The 20,733-nt window shown below is 38.5% G+C and overlaps 1 protein-coding gene across 1 annotated transcript in view; it reads left to right on the top strand.

The window, feature by feature from the left end:
• Nucleotides 1-2,329: 2,329 nt before the first annotated feature.
• The window catches only part of LOC111650977 (guanine nucleotide-binding protein G(s) subunit alpha-like), a 33,096-nt gene continuing 14,692 nt past the window's right edge, over nucleotides 2,330-20,733 (top strand). The window contains exons 1-5 of the mRNA XM_023400938.2: nucleotides 2,330-3,990; nucleotides 6,128-6,200; nucleotides 9,746-9,800; nucleotides 10,323-10,442; nucleotides 17,323-17,420. Of these exons, the coding sequence (XP_023256706.1) occupies nucleotides 3,852-3,990; nucleotides 6,128-6,200; nucleotides 9,746-9,800; nucleotides 10,323-10,442; nucleotides 17,323-17,420 (485 nt within the window). The 5' untranslated portion in view covers nucleotides 2,330-3,851. The remainder of the gene's footprint in view (nucleotides 3,991-6,127; nucleotides 6,201-9,745; nucleotides 9,801-10,322; nucleotides 10,443-17,322; nucleotides 17,421-20,733) is intronic.

Genomic DNA, 20,733 nt, shown 5'->3' with positions numbered 1-20,733 from the left:
GTCAGATGTATTGATAATGAGAAAAATTGTTGGTTGCAGCCTTACAGTACTTCTATGATACTACCTTACCACGGTATTTTTTGTGAGTTAATCAATGGACACAGAAAAAAATGGAAGCAGTTTGACGAAACACAGTAAAGAGACTTTTGGGGGCCCTGGAGGTCTGTGGCCTCTGGACAATTTTGAACATTTGGTAATCCACCGTTGACCATGAGGTCTGGTGGGTGAGGCAGTTTCAAAAGTGATGCCACGACCACAGCTGGGACATTTCACCATTCACACATTGAACTATGTATACATCATTTAACCTGAACCCACCATTTGTTTTAGTATTTTTATTGTTGTTATTAAATGTATGTGAAACCATTCCCTGTTGTTGCTTATGTGTATGGATAATTTTTATAATTTAGTCTATGGGTTTTTAGTGTTATTGATTAATGTTTCATGGGTGGATCGGTTAATAATCATTTTGCTTCAAAGAGGGCGCCTCTCCCCTTCTGTACCTCTGCTTCATGACGCTCCGGGCAATCATGTGATTCGACCCTGCATCAAGCCACAGCAAGGAGGGAACCGGAAAGACCGTAATCTTAACTTCAAACTAAAAGCAACACATTTCTCTCGCCGATCAGAAAAGATAAAAGTAAAGATTTTGATTGTTAGTGGATTTGCCTCTTTATTTATTTTTGCCATGAAGTATAAATATCTTCTATATTAAGAAGAACAAAAATCTGAATTATAATAATCTAATGTTAATAATAATGCTGTCTTGATATACAATGTGCTACTTTGGAGTAAGCTATTTGTATAACAAAGAAAACAAAAACAAAAGCTTTGTGAGAATTATAATTATATCAGTAATTTATGTGATTGTTTTATACTCTTTATAGTTTATAAATAATTTAAAAAAAAAAGTATTGATGGCACACATTGTATCCACATATTAACCTAATCTACCTTGTACTTATCCAGATGTGTAGAGATTTTACACTTCACTACATTTCAGAGGGAAATATTGTATTTTGTCTCTGCTGCATTTTGCTAGCAGCTCAAGTTACAAGTTACTTTTAGTGTAAGATAAGTGTAAGTTAAGTATTTTTAAAAACTTGATAATCTTATAAAACAATAACACATTTTAGATGACTATGAGTTGTCAGCAATTCCACCAAAAAGACATTTCTCTGTATAACTTATCAGATAGTTTCGTCTAAACAACTGTTTGAGGCCCAAAGAGGTCAAACCAATTACTAAACTATTTAGTCAATAGGCCCAAAATAATTAAAACTAGCTTCAACATACATTGCTGTATGTGTGTATGTGTTAACAATCTAATGATGGTATACAGTAGGTTATAATCATAACATTACAGTCACAGGAACTATTTTGCACAAGGCCTTTTAGTTTAATATTTCACATACATTGGGCTGGTAATACAGGGCTAGCTTGTAAGGAAGTCTTATTACATTGCTGTATTACTTTTACTTGAATAAAGAATTGGGGTACTTATTTTGCCACTGTCAGATCAGATGAATGAATCCTACATATTTTCTGGAAAAAAGACTTCTGTGTGTATAACAAATGTGTGTTGTTTTCATAAAATGCAAGATTGATTGACTTATTGATTGACTTACTATGTTTAGCTAGTTTATTGAGTCTCTTTGTTGTCATTTTGTGACTCAGTGACATCAGTTTGCAATCTTAGAAGTTGTTTTGTGGTCATTTTGTGTCTCATGTTGCATCTTTTTGTGGTTTTGTGTGTATTTGAGATTGTTTTGCATCTCTGTGTTTTTTGTGCTCTTCTGTGGCTGTTTTGGATCTCTTTTTGGTCATATTTCTTTTCTTTGCAGCTTTTTGTGCCTCTTCATGGTCATCTTGTGTCTCTGTTGTCATTTTGCACCTCTTTGTAGTTGTTTTCTGGTAGTTTTGCATTTTTTGTGATCTTTTGTATCTCTTAACTGAGCTCTTTGACTTTCAAACATAAATACAAACATATACATTCACTTCATATAGAGGCTCTGGCCCTGGGGTGCCCTGACCTCATGGGTCCCTGGGCCTGTGCCCAGTAGGGCTGTTCAATAATCCATCCATCTATGCTGATCTGTAAAGCAGAGTGAATTATTCATCAACCATTCCTAAAGCCGTACAGCTTAAACAGCATTTATAAATGGTGCCTCACCAAAAACTGGTCGACTACATTAGTTTTAGCCAGTTGTACCTAATAAATTGGCAACGGAGTGTGTATTGGGCACGAATCTTTGATTGGTGCTTTATTTTGAAAGTTGCAATCGGAAGACGAGTTTGTCGTCCCGGAAAACTTGACCACCGTTCTTCGTTCCCAGGGTTCCGTGAGAGCCGTTTGCCCCACCCCACCTCTTCAACGCTATCTATCTCAATGTACAATTCTCAGAGAAAAACGGGGGCAAAAATAATTCAGAGTTATTCTGCAAAGAAACGTTTCTCATTTCCCCGACCGGTTGATCGGAGCAGACGCGGCCTCTCGGCGGTAAAGATGAGTGTCTCGCCGCTGGATCAGTGATTGAAAACACCGCGGTATGTTCATGTATCATGCACATGTAACCATAATCTACCATACGGATTCAAAGGGAATACAAAAAGCTGAGAGACTTGACAGCGGGCTGTACCTGCGCCAAACGGGAAAATAACGGAGGATTTCCACGAATATCACCTGGATATTGCGTTATATTCAAGGACATCCAGCTGCCAAAAACCGCCTTTGCTCGCCCGGAGAAGCTTTCCGATGTGAGGAGAAATACAAATTAACGTTACGGAGAGAAAAAGGACGGAGAAGGGGCCTTTTTTTGGGTCTGGTCAAACCCTCCGAAAAGGCAAGCACCAGCATCTGTTGACGGGGAGATGAAATAATTTTGACATCGACTAAAAACAGGATATTATTGATAAGGTTGCTAACAGCCCACCGCTCCACCCTCCAAAAAAAAAAAAAAACGGTGTATAATGTGACGGATTTGCGATAGAGAAAGAAGCCCCGGTGTAGCCTGATGATTCACATGCCGTCATTTTAAGAGGAAATATTTATTTTTTAATTTTTTTCAACCGCCCTCTCATGTGCTTTGGTTAGGTGGAGAACGTATTGCAAACAACCCCTAAAAATAATAACCTAAAATACATATTTAAAGGGGGGTAAAAAAAAAAAGTCGAGAAAAAATAGGGCTTTGGTTGTGAGTGGAAATGAATTGAATGGCAGTGTGAGATATCTGCCGAAGATGGGCTCCGGAGGAGACGTTTGCTAAGAAAATTAAACATAACAGGGTGAAAATATATACGTTTTTAAAAGAGGCCAGCGTTTGAATCGAAAACACCTTTTACGGAAACAGGACCACCGACGTTCATTCATGTGCATTGCAAGGCTGGAAATTTCACATCCACTCTCATATCAATGTTGATGACTTCATTGCGGATTTACAGTGAAAAACACAGGAATCAAGCGTCTTAGAGGGCGGCATCGTTGTTCTGCTCCTTTCTGACTGATCTCTTGTTGATTAATTGCCAGTAAATAGCCACATCCATCCATACATACTGTGCCAAAGCCTGGTGGGGCCCACCGTCTACTGCCTAACAGGTTTACATCTGATCCATCTGCATCTGGCAACATAAATGTCACCCATTTTGAGCCAGGTGTTCCTCTGCTGGGCCAGTCTAGGAATTTAGGATCCATTGATTTTCTTCTGATCACCACCCTCCCTCCTTCCTCTCTCTCCCTGCACCCAACCACCCAACCACCCAACCACCCACCCAACCACCCAACCAACCAACCAACCACCCAACCACCCAACCACCCTGCCTCCCCCTGAACCTAACACTGGGTTTTTGGGAAGATGGGCTGTCTTGGCAATAGTAAGACCGAAGACCAACGAAATGAGGAGAAGGCACAGAGGGAAGCCAACAAAAAGATAGAGAAGCAGCTCCAAAAAGACAAACAGATATACCGGGCGACTCACCGGCTACTACTATTAGGTAGGTCTTGTGAAATTTATCATTAATATCAGTGTGTGTGTGTGTGTGTGTTCATTTTAGGCCTGAAGGTCAATTTTTTCCAATTGCTGCACCCACAAAAGCATACAAGTGTATTTTCACCTGTTTATACACATATAAAAACCATTGTTTCAGATTAAACGACAACTTCCTCAGCCTTTACCAGTGAAGCATCAACAAATGATGCAATGACATGAAGTCACTACACCACCAGTTTGCAGCGTCTTTACACAGGACAGCCGAAAATCAGGCCTTCCTCCTGCATTCATGGGTTATTATGGAGCATGATTACAGAACATGTGAGAGACGGTGGACAGACAGACAGACAGCTGCTCAGGCACCATTCAGAGGACGAGAGGCAACCAATAGGCATTTTTGCATTGTGTCTTTTATCCACACATGTAAACTGCAAAATTTGCGAGGTGGGTGCAGGTTAGACGTCGGATGGCACCTTGAGTTATTTGGGCCAATGGACTTAAATGTGTAATACTGTTTTTCAGACTCACCTTTGCATGGTCCTCTCCACACCAGCCACTCTGGAAATGGATATTCTCTAATCAGCCCTTGAAAACTCTGCCATTTTTTTTTTATTCACAACACTATGTGTAGCTTCATCATCTAGGCCTCCATGTCATGCCACAGTGTATGGATTTAAGGCCAGGGCTAGTATCCTGCTAAGCCTCCTGGAGTACGGAGAGCAAATTAGGATTACTATTAGTATTGCTAGCTTCCCTTGAATGACTGTCCCGTTCTTTCTAATCTGAAATTGATCCTAGATTTGTACACTCACACTTAAGACTCAAAATAGCAGGCCTGTAGCCTAGCTAGCTCCTAGTGTTTGGGCTAGTGGATGTTATGGCCTGGCTCCTTTCATTTTCAGTTTGCAAGGACACATTTAGGACTTATTCTCTTCTCCTCTAAACATTGTGTCATACTGGATTTATGGAAAATGACATTTCCTGGATCCTTAAAAGTATTTATGAGGGTTTTGGTCCATCGGTCCTGGATGACATCTCACTTCTGCTCAAAGAAAAAAAACAAACAAAAACACTTAAGACAATATTCAAAGCTGATCTCGTCTGCGAGGAAGGCTGATTGTTCTTCTACTCAACCCCGATGCTGAGAGTTCTTCAGATCCGTCAGTATTTAAGTTGAAGTACCATCGCATCAGTGTAAAAACACTGAGCGCAAAAGTCTTGCATTCAACCAAGTACTGATATACAGAACTTATTATCAGCAAAATGCACTTAAAGTATTAAAAACAAAAAGAAAAAATTACTACAGTGCAGAAGTAGCATTTCACTGCCAAATATAATTGTAGTATATAATATATAACATAAGACATACATTTCTCTTGTGTTTGTGTTTTGCTAAATAATGGACAGTTTTATCTGTTAGGACTGTGAACCTTTGCAACGCATAGACAGCTGGACACTGCTTTTTTTATTTTTTATAGTGGTCATAAGCCAAAAAGGTTAGGAGCCACTGCTTTTAATCTGTAACAGTGCATTGTATATTAGGATCTTATCATGTGTTTTATATCTATATATATATATATATACATAGATATATAGATGTAAAATCTTAATCTGAAAAATAACTAGAGTCAAATAAATGTAGTGAAGTAGAAGTATAAAGTAGCATGAAATGGTTGAAATCATACTTAGATACAGTACTTGAGTAAATACACATTGTTACGTTCCACCACTCAGAAGAACAGGCAAGCCTCACCCACCGCTTTGATTGGCTCTTTTAAGGTCTCACCATCTTGCTCGGCTCCAGCATTATTGCTTTTGTATTACATAGAGCACTGTGAAGGAACGAGGAGTTTAGATGTGGGTGCTGTGTCGGACAGGACCTCTGTTTTGAGAAACCTGACATTCAAATCACTTGTGGATAAAATCTTAGGCATGAAGTTTGTAGCTCCTCGCCTTCATCTTCTATTTTTCTGATGTTCCACCAAGCCACTAAAATGCTTTTTCCTCCAGGGATCCAGTGACATGTTTTAAACCATCATCCACCATGTTCAGATGGATACTCGCCTTGGGTATTTTTTTTTTTTTTTTTAAAGGAGTTTTGTACGATTATAAACATCTTCCTTTCCTCTTTCTGCTTTCAGGAGCCGGTGAATCCGGGAAAAGCACGATAGTCAAACAGATGCGAATATTGCATGTTAATGGCTTCAACGCAGAGTAAGTGTTGGTTTACCTCATTCTGTATCTCCGCACACCTACAGCACATTCAGTTCACTACACACACACACACACACACACGCACACACACACACACACACACACACACACACGCTGTTCTGGTTTTGACAGGATCAGGTATGAAAATATTTGTTACATCCTTCATTCAATGTGATGACGTGATTCGGGGGAGGACAATTGATGCTTTCAGAAAATACAAATGATAGGACAAGACCTTTAGTGACGCTGATGCCAAGCAGGTAGAGGCAGTCCATGTCCACTTCCCTCACTAAAAAGTTATTAAGGAAGTTTAAAATGTAAAATTGTCAAAAATGGTTGAGTGATGTCATCAGGACATCAACAAACAACGTGGCTTTTAGAAGACAGAAACACAGTCGAGACAAGTCACAAGATTTAGTCTGTGAAAGAGGCTGGATGGATTCAATATTCACATTGTATTTTGGCACGTATAACTTGTGCATCTTAATCTTTAAACTGTAATTTTACCATCATGCTACATCACACAATAGAGCTGAAATTGTTGATTAAAATAAATAGTTGCCATTGCAGTTATTTTTCATGCAAAAATGTCAATATCCTGTGGTTTCAGCTTCTCACATAGAAGCAGTCACTGTTTTTCAGTGTGTTTATATCAGATCTATTCAGCTGATGTCAAAGTAAATTAAATTTCTTTGGGGTTTGGACAGTTGAGTGGACAAAACAAGGCATATGATGAACTTGTGATGAGCTTCTTTCTTCCCTTTTTTTTTTTTTTTTACCATTTTGTCACAATACAAATTGCTTTTCCTGGTAAAGAATAATAGAGCAGCTTTGGAAATGTTTTTAGTTCTTGTTCAGACAGTAAAACAGAATTTGATCATCTTTTTGTTCTGAAATATGTTTACTTGTGTCCTGGGACAGTTTGGCCAGTGTAATGTCAATTAGCAGCTGTCGTCCTCAGTCAGGAAGTGGAGACATTTTCTTCCTTATTTTTGTAATATGACACTGATATATAATCGTGCTGGTTATTCATAGAAGAATTCACAGTGAATTTGTAGACATGAGGATGTATAACTTGCTTTGCTAGTATATTTATTTTCTTCCATTGGCAGGGAGGAGACGGACACTTGTCATTGTTTTAAGAAACTGAACAATATGGTCCAATAAAGAAAATGAAGTCAAATGTTTTGGACAGATTTTTGTAGTGTTTTGGAGTAAATAGTCAAAGTTGCGTGACGCAAGAAGAATGCATTTATCTGTTTCAGGTTTTCATGGAAACATTGCCCTGGGTGCTTTCAAGCCACCCTTTCTTGTGAATTTCCTAAAACCCAATCCCACCATGTTGATGCAATGGAAACAAAAGTCACATTTTTCTATTCTTAATCGTCTGTTTCCTAGAAAGGGGTTTTGGAGTAGGATCAGGAGGAGTTGGGCATCATCATGTGCTTATTTTTGGGTCATGTCGAACAGATGCTCCTCACAGACACAGACGTTCTGGTGTAATGACAAACCCATAGTCGGCTGTGACTCCCCGGTTGCATTTAGCCTCCGGGGTTTGTTGCTCTCTTTGGGCCAGGGGATTTAACCTTGCTGGGTTTCCCCTCCGGGTGTAGGTCGGTGCCACCAGTCTGTGCAAGGTGCTGGGAGGATGAAGAGGATGAGGGCAGGAGGAGACGATAGGGAGTGACACAGTAAAATAGGAGATGGAAGGAGTTGAGAGTTAAAGTGAGAAGAGATTTGTCATGGCAAGTGGGTGTTCTGTTCTGTTTTGTTATTTTGGTGGGGTGCTAGTTTGTCTTTGTGTCTTTGGTCGTACTGCTGTACGATTAATCAGTTATCAAAATAGTTGCTGATTTATTTATTTTTGCCTATTCTATCAATTAAGTGATGAATCGACTGATCGATGCAGCTCCACCTGTGAGAAAATGTCCATCATAGTTTCCCAGGGTCTTGAGTGACATCTTCAGATATTCTTGTTTTGTCTCTTAGCAACGCTCCAAAACCTAAAGATATTCAATTTACTATCACAGAAGACAAAGAAAACCAGCAAATTATTCACATTTGAGAAGCTGAAACCATACTTTGTTTGTTTTTGTGCATTTTTGTTTAAATGCCTTAAACAAATAATTATTTATTAAGATTGGTGCGGTTTAATGTTCTGATGATGGACTAATGAATTAATTGACCAATCGCTGCCTGAAAGTTTCCATCCCAAAACACTGCAGCAGCTTTATCAGCTTGACAAGTATTTTCTCTTTACAACACCGGACCTGTTTGAATCGCTGAAGAGTCGGAAATGTGGGCGACGATTCGGACGTCTTGAACCAGGCCAAAAAAAATTATACAAGACTTCCTTCCACATGATTAATGATGATGATTCTTTAAATGTCTTGAGTATCGTCTGAAAGCACCAGTTGTCACATCTAATCCGTTTTCACATGATTGAAATTGAGGTATGAGGTGAGAAATATGGAGATATTTCACTTCGTCAGTGAAACCAAACAAAAACAGACAGTTAAAGATGTTCACTAACAAAGAGAGACTTTTCCATTTAGGAAATCTAAACAGCGTTTCCAAGCTGAAACTTGGTGTTGTCCTCTGCGATATCCTTAGTCAGGCTTACGTTTCGATTACAGCAGCATGCTGTGATGCTGATAGTGTCACTTTTTCGGCAAAGTCACTTTGGACAGAACACATTCATTATCAGAAGATACTCATCTGTGCTTTTCATTTGAAATGTGTGTGGTAGACTTTATGTCCGTCTTCTTTTCACTGCTGCTGAAATGTGAACAAAATATACTGTAACACAACTGTGCTCACATACGGGGCACGTAATGCTTAGTAGCGTGTTGCTCTGAAATATCCTGAGTTGTTTCAGATGAAGAAATCACACCATCCAGGTTCCTGATTGTGTAAACAGCTCTGAGGTTGTTTCATTTGGGGGAATTTCAGTATCAAATCCTGAGTTTCAATAGTCAAACTTGTCTTTTGTCAGGACATTTGAAAGAATTTAACACTTACACTGGCAGCGCTGGTTTCTGAAAGACCTGAGTGACGTCAGACCTTTACTACTGGTTATCAGTGAAGCCCACAGGTTGCATAACCTGAGCGCCATGCTGTGTGGTGATGCTGAAACTCAGTTTGTCTTTACAACAATAAATGGACAAAATAAGGAGCCTATCATTGTATTGGCCAATACTTTGGATTCTGCTTTGTGCTCATGGTAGGTTGAAGTTAAAAATTGCTCAGTTCTGCTGTTCTCATATGGGATCAGCAAGTGCACAAAACTCAGGACTTGCACCTGGTCAGCAAAATAAAGGTATCTGCACCTGCAGCAGCCATAACACTGATGTCTGATATAATTTACCTCCAAGCTGACAAAAAGATGCTGGAGGAGTTTGTGTTACACAGCACATTCCTACTGAACCAACTGCAAAAACAGAAGAAACAAAACATTTCTTTACCATTATTTCTGGAATAATTGGTGTTTTTTTTTCAAGCTGTACAGAAATAAAATAACATGAGTTTGTCTTTGTTCTTCACAGGGAGAAAAAACAGAAAATTCATGATATTAAAAACAACATTAAAGAAGCTATAGAGGTAAGAAATTGAACTTTTGACCCATTTTAAATGATAACATCTGATGTTTGAGATTTTTTTTTTTTTTTTTTTACTGTTTCTAGCACTTATCATGGTAGCAGCTACGATAAACAGATCTGATAATTTGTGACACTATAAGAGAATAATAAGACAGAAAATCAAGAAAAAAGGAACAATCATGGACCACAACACAACCTGTGTCCTGTGAAAATTAATCAATTATCTATAAAAACTACTTAAAAGCATAAAAGTCAAAGTGGTTATAAATTATCACTGACGTTGTTGGGCAATAAGAGATCTTTGCTTAACAACTGACAGTTTTCAGAATGCTTTTAAAATATCGAGTAATAAACTTTTTCCTTAAAAATGATTATATACAGTAGCGCTGACATGAAGCTGCTCAAGAAACGTAGATGTGGAAGGGCTGATTGTTCACCCTGTTGTACTACAAATGTCTCACTGTCGATAAGTTTTTATATTAATTGTTGTGTCACATTTTCTTCCCCTGTCCTCTCCATGCAGACGATTGTGGCCGCCATGAATACGCTCACACCGCCCTGCCAGTTAGCCTGTCCTGCAAACCAAACCCGAATCGAATATGTCCTGAACCAAGTAAACCAGAAGGATTTTGAGTTTCCTTCGGTAAGTTGCACTTTATTTCTTTGAGATACGTTGGCTCGCTCTGATTTCTGATTTCTATAGCAGTTTGTCTCATTCCTTTTTCAACTCATCAATCCGATTTAATCTTAACAGCCACTTTAGTCTCATGTCACCTGGAGGTCCATGAAAGTGCTCTGTCATCAAAGTCTTACATTTTATTACCAAAGGCAGTTTATAATGAATGGACCAACAGCTGAAGCAAAACTTATTGCACATTTATATGTGATTTCACTAACTGGTGCTGCACTTTGTTCACAGTTTTTGTGTTTAGTGTTTAACCCAGCATCACTGCTGCAGGTCCTTCAATCGGTTATTTTGTATTTAACTTAATCAAAGCTGAAACAATTATTGACAAATATTAATCTGCAGCAATTTTGATAGTAAATTGATTTTTATTATTGATTTCAAAATTATTAGTTTTCACAGCCTTAAATGTGAATATTTGCTGGTTTTGTCATATTTAACTGAAAATGTTTTGGTTTTGGACTGTTGTCAAAATAAGGCATTTAAATATGTAAACTTACAGATTGTGAGGTGCATTTTTCAAAATTTTGGGATATTTATCAACCAAATGAATCATCTGTAGATGAATTGATAGTGCAAATAATTGTTAATTAGCTGCAGCAATAAACTTAATTCTATTTTTTAAAATGAAGTTGCAAATCTTCATAGCAGCCTGGTTTATACAATCCAGCTGATAATGCAAATCAGCTACGTTTATGCAGATTTATTTCATCAATAAATATTTATCAGGTGTTTTATCGTAACATTGGTATAAAAATTTTAATGTAGCTGCTGTACAATGTCTCAGAGCCTGAACTCCAGCCCGCTGAGCAGGTCTCCTGGATAGGTTTGCCGTAGGTGAGTGAGGTACCTCACACAGCAGCCTTTATGCGTCTGCCTGGCGTGTTTGCGCAGTGATTCAGTAATTAGCAGGTGTGCTCCCGCTTGGGAGGCTGTCAATTGAATGAGCCTCTCACCTGAGAGATCCACACCGCCTATTAACACTGATTGTCTGTAATAATCCTAAATGTGTCTAGAGGGACTTGTCCTCCAGAAACACAGAGACTCTGAGGGATTCCCCCTGAGCTGCCGTCTGCTCCCGGCGGCCTGTCAGGCAGCCGCTGCAGGCCCCACTGCTGGACCATATTTATCTATTAATTTACCGACGTCTTCTGGATCATTTTCAGAGTTTAAAACTGATGTTAAGGATCAGCTGATCAAATAAATTTTACCCCGTTTTAGACGGTTAAGCTGAGAGCGTCCTGATAACATCTGCGGGTGATACTGTTCAGCTCTGCAGGGACAGGGGTCTGACCTGGAGCGACAGAATGTGTGTCGTTCCTTTTGGATGTAGTTTTTGAAAATTATGTAAGGAGGTCCTGTGGACTTCACAGTAGTTCAGGTAAAACAGCATGGCCAAAAGACCCAAACTGAAGTTGTACTCCCGCACAACACCATCGTTAAAAGAAGTTATACATCAGTTCGATTAACGAGTCCATTGATCAGCTCTCACAAACGGTAATAAGACTGTCACAAAGCACTGTTAAACTGAGTGCTGTCAGTTCTCAACACAACTTAACGCTGCTCATAAAAATCTGGGGGATAAACTGTTGCATCAGTGATGAAACATTTCAATCGAGCTGAAACAATTTAGTTCATTAATTGATTAGTTGATCAACAAAAATAAATAAATAATTGATTTGTCTTTTAAGGCTTTTTTTTTTTTTTTTTTTTTAACAAAAATGCGAAACATTTCCTGGGTCCAGATTGTTACATGTGAGGATTTGCTGCTTTTCTCTGTTTTATATCATTGTATGATTTAATATTTTTGGACAGCCGGTTGGACAAAAAAAGACATTTCAGTATATCATGTTGTGCTTTAGGTGACAGGTGTTTTTCACTATTTTCTGACATTTTGTAGACACATGATAAAACAATTAATCGAGAAAATACTCGGCAGATTAATCGATAATGAAAATGAATTATTTGCAGCTCTGTTTTTCTGAAATAAAACATTGCCATTTTTCAGTATGTAAATGAAAGATCATGCATTTGATTTAGTCCTTGAACAAACGTAATGGAGATATTTTTAATCTCTTTCACCTCACATATCATTATAAACTCAGTTTATGTATTTTAAATTCTAGTTAAGATCAAAGGTTTTCAAAGGGAACCTGTTCAAATTTCTAAATTGGTACAAAACTTCTGATTTTCATGTTTTGTTTTGTTTTTTCAAATGAAAAGAAGTTTTAATCGAGCTGTATCTACTGATGTAATATTGTCAAACATAAGTAGAGAATGAAAGAAAGAAAATGTGTAACATTATTTAGGTCGTTAAATATCATTTTAATTGTTTTCTAATATGGGAATTGTTCTGCAGAGGAAGAAGAGCGTTGTGTCTGCCTTGTTTTTTGTTTTTTGTTTTTTACAGTATCTTAGTCTTTAGCAGCTGAATTTCCAGTGAAGTGTGTGTGTATTTGTGTGTAAGCAAAAGGAAGTCTCCTGATGCTGTCTCTGTTACGTCATGGCAAATTTATTATGCGGGCCTATCTCGAGCTGACCCTTCCCTCGGGCTGTCAGGCCGTCACTAGACTTCCACTGAAGACCTGCAGGGTCTCTGTGGAGGGGGAAGACCAGCACTCGCACTTTGATCTCACACTGAGTTTGGTCTCTTTCATGTGTGGTGCGGAGGGTTGGAGCAGGTGCAAACGAGGTGCTAATGCTGTTGAAGTTGCAGAGTCACTGCTGTTATTTGAAACAGTGGCTGGTTACTTGAAGCTAAAGTTTAAAATGAAGTATGAGGCAAAAAGTTTGGCTCTGTCTTAACTGATTCTTCCTGCTGAAGGGAATGGGTGGTTGTTTAGGAAAGAGAGTAGAGTAAAAAACTTTTAGCCTCAGCCTCTCCTCTAACTCCTCCACCATCTCCTCCTCCTCCTCCTCCTCCTCCTCCTCCTCCTCCTCTTCCCGCTCCCCCTCGCCTGGCCTTAGGGCCTACTGGAAACCAGTTGGACTGGTTGACTCTGCCTTCAGCAGGGGAGGAAGAGACAGAGAGAATAAACACAAGGCCTGGATTGAATCTCCGAAGTCTCTTCTTGATTTCCCTTAGAGCTTTGTGTCTAATCAATAATCCTCCTAGTTATTATCCACCAAAAATATTTTTCTCCTAATATATTAATAATAGAATGGACCACATTTTTTTGCAAGTTAAAAAAAAAAAAGAAAAAAGTTTTTATTCCTTTGCAGACTGATTGCTGAGAGGCTCACCTGTCCTGCTCCCACTGCAGTACAGCGAAGACACCCTCTATCCTTAAAGAGGGATCCCTCTTCCAGGCTGTAGATGTTGTGTATATACAGACAACACTCTCCTAACCCTTCACATACTGTAGCAGAGCTTCTAAAGTCTTGAATGTCTCTTAGAGTTGGTTGTAGTGAATGTGCGGAGAAATTTTAAAATGCAATTCCTAGTTCCTTGAGATACGTCCAAAATCTCACAATTGCTCAGCATCAAATTGAGGTACTCGCTCTGTGAAGGCGATTTGAACTGCAGATGGAAGACGTCAGCATGAAATAGGACTGGATCAATAAAATATATTTCCTTACAGAAAAAAAGTGTTCGCTCATTATATTCAAGTTAAAAAAAAAAAAAAAAAACAATTTTTTATTTGGATTCTTCAGAACATCCATATATTATAGATCTGCTTGGTGATCTGTGAATATTCATTTAATTGACGACTCCTCTGCGTATTGGTTGAATTGCATTTCCTGTCGTTTTCAGCTGTTTTATCAGTTTCAAACTGACATGACAATCAGCAAGTAAAACACACTCCATGCTTGACTCAGTAAAAAAAACAAAGTGACTCCCTGTGGCACATTTTACATTTAAGAATGAAGAAGTTTTGTAAGTTTTTCTTGGAAACTGATGGATATGGACGTATATATATTTACTTACCACCTATATAATTTCCTTTTTTTTCTTTCTTTTTTTTTCTTTTTTTTATGAACATGAATATAAAAATCAGGTACTTAATAACTGTAGTAGCTTTCCCTTATAATTAGTACCAAGGCCGTTCTGGGAAATATCCTTGTAATTAACAGCGAAATATCAAATAATAAAAAATAAAAACCTGTTAATTATGGGACTAAAATAAGGCGTTATCTTTCAACTGTTATCTAAAAAGCTGAGATTTTTTTTTAACCAAAGTTTGACACCAGATCTGTTTAATAAGGTCAGTGTTGGGCCTATACCAATGTGGCATATGGCATCAATGTATCCCTACTTTTATTTAAATAACACAAAAACATGTATCAAATTTGTACAGAGAGTGCGAGAAATTGACAGACTTCTTTTTCTCTGTGAATCCTGGTTAACCGCAAAAAAAAACCCAACAGCCCAATATACAGTAAGTGAAATCATACCACTGATACATCACCTGGTGGAGTCCGCAAAATACATTTTCCTCAACCCAATTCTATAAATGGAATTTAATTCAAATCAAATAAATCACATGATTTCTGCGTGCAGGGTGTCTGTGGACAGGCCAGCTTCTCAGATATTTCTTAATTTAAAATTCTGTCACACTCCACGAATTGAATTGGACACGTGGCTATGAATAAACTTTACGAAAGAAAAAGATTTCTTTTTCAAATGAAGCGGTTACAGAGAGAAACCGATGGAAAAGCCTGGAGTTGACCTTGTTGACCTTGTTGACCTCCGCTCTTGAAAATTCATTGTGTTTCTTTATTATTCTGTGGTGAGTCTGGTACTTGATTCCTGATTCCTTCCTCCTTAAGTAGAAAAACAAAAATCACTTTGGTTACACACTGAAATTTGTGTTGATTTTGTTTGATTTATTGACTAGTTAATTAGGTTTGTCAGTCTTTAAAGTCGTGTGTGAAACATTGACCTGTTGTTTTTTGTATCATTGACACTCCTCTGTACTAGTTTTGGCGCTCGAATACTGTGTTCAGTAGATTCATTCAGATTAAATAAAATAGTTTTTCTTGCTGCCTTTTAATTATTAGATAGCAACTGTTAAACTTAACTTGAGCTGCAACTATTGTTTATGTTAATCTGAAATTTTTTTTTTGTTCCTGATTAATTGTTTGAATGTCAGAAACTGTGTGAATGATAACTCCTACAACCCAGGGTGATGTCTTGAAATTGTTTGTTTTGTCTGAATGACATGCCAAAGATATATTAAAATAGCCTATATTATATTAATTATGAAATCGATTTATTAAAATAGTTTCTGATTCATTTTCTCTAGATCAGTTAATCAGCTCATTGTTTCTGTTCAGTTCCCACTTCATGTCACAAAGTCCTGTTTCCATTTTCTTTAGCAGAAACTGTCTGGAAAGTCCCCAGCGCAATTTTCCAGATGTCTGGATATACATCATTGATACACATTCATATATGGACTTTAAATTTTTAATCTGTTAGTTCATCCATTCTTTCATTCAATAATTCATCCATTCATCCATCCATTTTGTGCTGCTTACCCATGTCCAGACTCTGTTCAATAATTAATTAACAATATTATTAGTTATTGTCATTAATGCTGCAGCTAACGATTATTTTCAGTATAGATTAATGGGTAAAAAAAAAAAAAGTCTTGTTTTGTCCGTCTAACATGAAACCGGTATTAGATTGCCTTCTATCTTATTACAGGCAACTACTGTGAAGAATTGACGTATCAGCGTTCCTCCTGTTTGACAACATTGTGTTGTGGTTAATGACAAGCAACACTTGTAGTTTTACATGGAAGCGTCACCTCGTCACATTCATGCATCCGTATCTGTCACTGACATTGGCATTGCTAAATCCTGCTTACCCTCAGCTGAATGAAGTATCTTTTAAGAGTATACAGTTTAACTCTCGGGCTCATAATGGCTTATTTGTGCCCGACCGCGTTGAATGTGACCAACTGAAGATCGTAGTGAGGAGATAGGCCCCTGCGTAGTGACAGCCGAGCCTTGTGCCAGTACAAAGCTCTCCGTTTCTTCATGAACTCGGTGAACTGTTCTGTTTCCTGCCTCTGTCAGAGCCCGCTCATCTGCTGCTCCTCTCCCAGCCGGCCTTAAACTCCCAAACTAAGCTAGGGAATATCACTGCCTCCTTCCATCTGTCCTGAGAAGTTTTCACCCGTCGAGATCCGGACAAGAAATAACGGCCGTAAGCCAGAGATACCAACTAGAGCTCAGCTCTTTCATTTGAAATGGATCATTTACTGCTGCGTGCAGTTTCGTTTATGTTTGATTGTGAACAACTTTTTCAGCTGTATTTTTTCTTCTCTTCCCATCTCCTGTCCTTAGGGCTGCAACCGACGGTTATTTTGATCATCGATTAATGCTTTAATTAAAACTTGAGTAATGCTGGTTGTTTTCATGATTAATTGGTTAATAGTTTTGTTCATAAAATGTCTCATGAAAGTTCCAACATTTGTTCTTGACGTCCTCAAGTGTCTTGTTTTGTCCAACCAGCAGTCTAAAACTCAAATATGTTGAGTTTGCTGTCATGTATGATAAAGAAAATGCATCACATCCTCACATTTAAGAAGTCTGAACCTTAAGGTTATTTAATTGTTGGAATACTTACTAATTAATTTTCTGTTGATTGACTAATGGATCCTCTCTTCTATGGAAAGCCCAGAAAAAGTGAAAGATCAAAATGAGAGTTTTTGGGATGGCACATTCAGACTCACAGCTGTTATTTCTGTTAAAGATTCCTGTTTTACTCGCACATACTCTGCACTTTTGCTCGACCTCTTTTCGTGATATCAAGTCTTTATTTCAGAGCCAGACTTGCAGTTATTTGTAGGTGTGGTATGTTGTTCATCCCGATCTCTCTTTCTCTTTCCAGGAGTTTTATGACCATGCAAAGATCCTCTGGCAGGACGAGGGTGTGCGGGCCTGCTGGGAAAGGTCCAATGAATATCAGCTCATCGACTGTGCACAGTAGTAAGTCTCATTCATTCACCTCGACTTATACACTAGCATTTAAACATATTTTCAACGGGCTCACAAAGGCGTGCTTCCCCTTTCTCTCTTTGGCTGTTGAGTTCACACATCTAAATATGCTCACCACAAATTTAGAGTGCACGCTGTGGGACTGTTTGGGTGTTTGGGTGTTTTGCCATGTGGTTTATGTGAATGCAAGGTGTCAAGGTTCATGAGGTGACAGTGAACGCTAGACATGGACTTCTAATCTTTCTCTAGTTTGGTTCATCAGATGTTCAAATGGGGAATAAAAATTATGTTACTATTTAAAACATAAAGCTGGGAATCTTCAGTGATCGTAAATAGTATTGTAAAAGTATCTTTTAACACCAGAACCAATAATGTGTTAGTGTATCACAATACTTCTTGACTTACCCACCCTGTGGCACATCTGGGAGACATAAATCTATAAAAGTCATGAAAAATATGGAAATATCTTGACAAATATTGAATGGATTGCCATTAGATTTGTTACAGAGGATGTACTGTAACATCTTTTGTTGTCTGAGTTATCATCTAGCGTCATCATTGGGTCAGAATTTCAAACTGTTCAATACTTTGGTTTACTTCTGTTTATCAGCTGTAATTATTTGCAAACGTTAGCATGCTAGCATGCTAAGCTAAGATGGTAGGCCCCGCTTAACATCGGTATGTTAGCATTGTCATTGTGCACATATGAACATTATGACATTATCAGTCAGCTCAAATCACTGCTGGTTTAAGCCTCATAGAGCCTGACTAGAGCGGGACTGTAGACTCTTAAACAATGGAGGTCTATGGCACAGAGGAATGACTGTACCAGGCAGTGGTAACACAGGCGATGTTTGATACTTATTAGTAGGATCAGTTTATTGTTGGTGTTCGTTTTGGTCACACATCACAGAGACGAATCCTTTAAGATTTAGTGGTGCTCGTTAGCAGATTGTCCTGGTGTATATTGAGCTGCCCTCTATTGGGTTGCATGCTAGTTAGCGGTCTTGCTAATGACCTCAAGGTTGTGTGTGTATGTTGTATGTTGTTGGTGACACTCAGATTGTGTCCTAGCGCCACTGACTCCTGAATTCTTTCTTTCTTTCTTTCTTTCTTTCTTTCTTTCTTTCTTTCTTGTCCTGTATTTATATTCTTATCCGCCTTTTTACCTCAGTCAGGCCTGCCTCTGTTATAAGGCATGCATTGGTCACATGAAGCCAGGGCTGTTTGAGGGTGGAGGCTTGCTCATTCTCTTCCATGTGTACAGTGTTTTCTGTACAGTATGTGCTGGTGCGTCGACATGCATGTGTGAGGTCGTCGAGTTTTTTTGAACATGTGACTTTATACAGTGCTGGAAGAAGTGCTCAGTGTTTCTACTCAAGACATACTTACATTACCAGAGTGGTTAATACTGATGCATCAAATCATAAGTGACATTTTACTCTTGCAGCTGGTCAGGTTGGAGACAGTCTTAACTACTTTATATTGCAACTAATGCAACTAACGTTTATTTTAATTATCGGTGAATCTGCCAATTGTTTCTTCGATTAATCGTTCAGCCTGAGAAATTTTTGAAAAATAGTGAAAAAAATGCTAATTACAACTTCATAGATCATAAATGTCTTGTTTTGTCCAACCAAAACTCCAAAACCTGAAGATATTCACTCTAGTATCATACATGGCAAAGACAAGCGGCAAATCCTGCTATTTCTGAAGCTGCAACCTGAGAATATGCTGTGAATGAGTCCAACAATTAATTTTATCAAAGTAGTTACCAATTCAACCGATCGATTAATCACCTAATAATTTTTGCTCCACTTTATTTAAAGTTCAGTGTTTCCCAACCTGCGGGTTGAGGCCCAACATAAGGCTCACAAGATAAATCTGAGGGGTCATGAGATACTAATGGGAGAGAGAAAAGACAAAGAAAAGACATTGGAATTTTTGCTTTTTGCTTGAAAAATAATATTTGATTATAATTGATTATCAAAATATTTGCTGATTAATAATTGATTGCTAATCAACTAATTGTTGCAATTTTGACCTTTTAGTTCAACAAAACAGAGCTTTAGGAAATGTGGCCGTGAGAAATTCTTCATTGTTTTCTGAAATTTTATAAACCAAATGTTAATCAATTAACAATGGATATACTCTTCAGATTAATCGATAATGGAAATAATTGTTAGCTGCAGTGCTATACTTAAGTAAATGTACTTAGTTACGTTACACTGCTGACTTTGTGTGACCTTGTAGCTTACACTGCATGCATGGCCCCGTGCATGGCCACAGGTGTTAGCTGCTTGCTGTATGTGTCCTGCAGTATGTTTTTGGAGGGAGGGGGTTCATGCTGTCTGTAAGATGATCATGAAAAACCTTACTTGTAAAAAATGAAAAAATGTGATTGTGGACAGACAGTTGCGAGCTAATGGAGAGACAGAACGACTGAAAAACTGAAAGGACTGAAGAGACAGATTGAAATAAGAGACAGAGAGGGCTTCCCTGCATTGCGGGATCTCTCCTCTCTTCTCCTCTCTTCTCCTCTCCTCTCCTCTCCTCTCCTCTCCTCTCCTCTCCTCTCTCCCACACCCAGCAGCCCCAGTGTTATGGATCAGATGCTGGGCTGGGTGGCCAGACCGGAAGTGCTCCCCTCCCCCCTCTGTGTGCTTATGTAAACGGAGAAGCAGAGAAAGAGAGAGGGGAGAGCTATTTTTAACCCAGGCAGGCTGCAGAAGGAGAAAGAATGAGAGTGTGTGTTAGGAGAGAGGCAACTTCAGCATTATTGATGAAGGTTGTTAGCATTAAATGAAAATGTCAACCCTCGATCAGGGCGGGAAAAGTCAAGGCCACCCCTCTCCCTTTAAAAAAAAAAACAAACAAATAATATCATCCGATTCATGTCATGATAAAGATTTTAAAAAAGGGGAAGAAGAAGTTGATGGGGCACTGATGCTTTTGTCGTCTTTGACGAGAGGGAAGTCACTGAAGCTTCCCTGAATGTTTTTATGCTCTGTCATACTCCTGTCTGATGGTTTTTTTTTTGTTGTTGCTGTTTAAACACCTCCTGACACAGTTTATAGTTTTTGTTAGTAAGGACGTTTGTTGTCCTTGATCACATGTGGATGTGTTGAGTTCAGACGCTGCTGGATAGGTTGCTGTAACTGTTGGAAATTCACATAACTAAAGTCCAAACAGTGTGACTGTGTCCCCTAACAGTGTGACAGAGGCAAAGGGTTTGTTTTGTCCCAGAAGACGAGGCCTGTTTGTCAGGTTTCTATGTTTGGATATCTGTATGGATACACGGAGA

The sequence above is a fragment of the Seriola lalandi genome, unplaced genomic scaffold (genome assembly GCF_002814215.2).
Source record: "Seriola lalandi dorsalis isolate HSWRI2012SDOR001 ecotype SW California unplaced genomic scaffold, Sedor1 jcf7180002053074, whole genome shotgun sequence".
Classification (NCBI taxonomy): domain Eukaryota; kingdom Metazoa; phylum Chordata; class Actinopteri; order Carangiformes; family Carangidae; genus Seriola; species Seriola lalandi.
The sequence above is the reverse complement of the archived record's forward strand: the minus strand, read 5'-3'. Positions and strand labels throughout refer to the sequence as shown.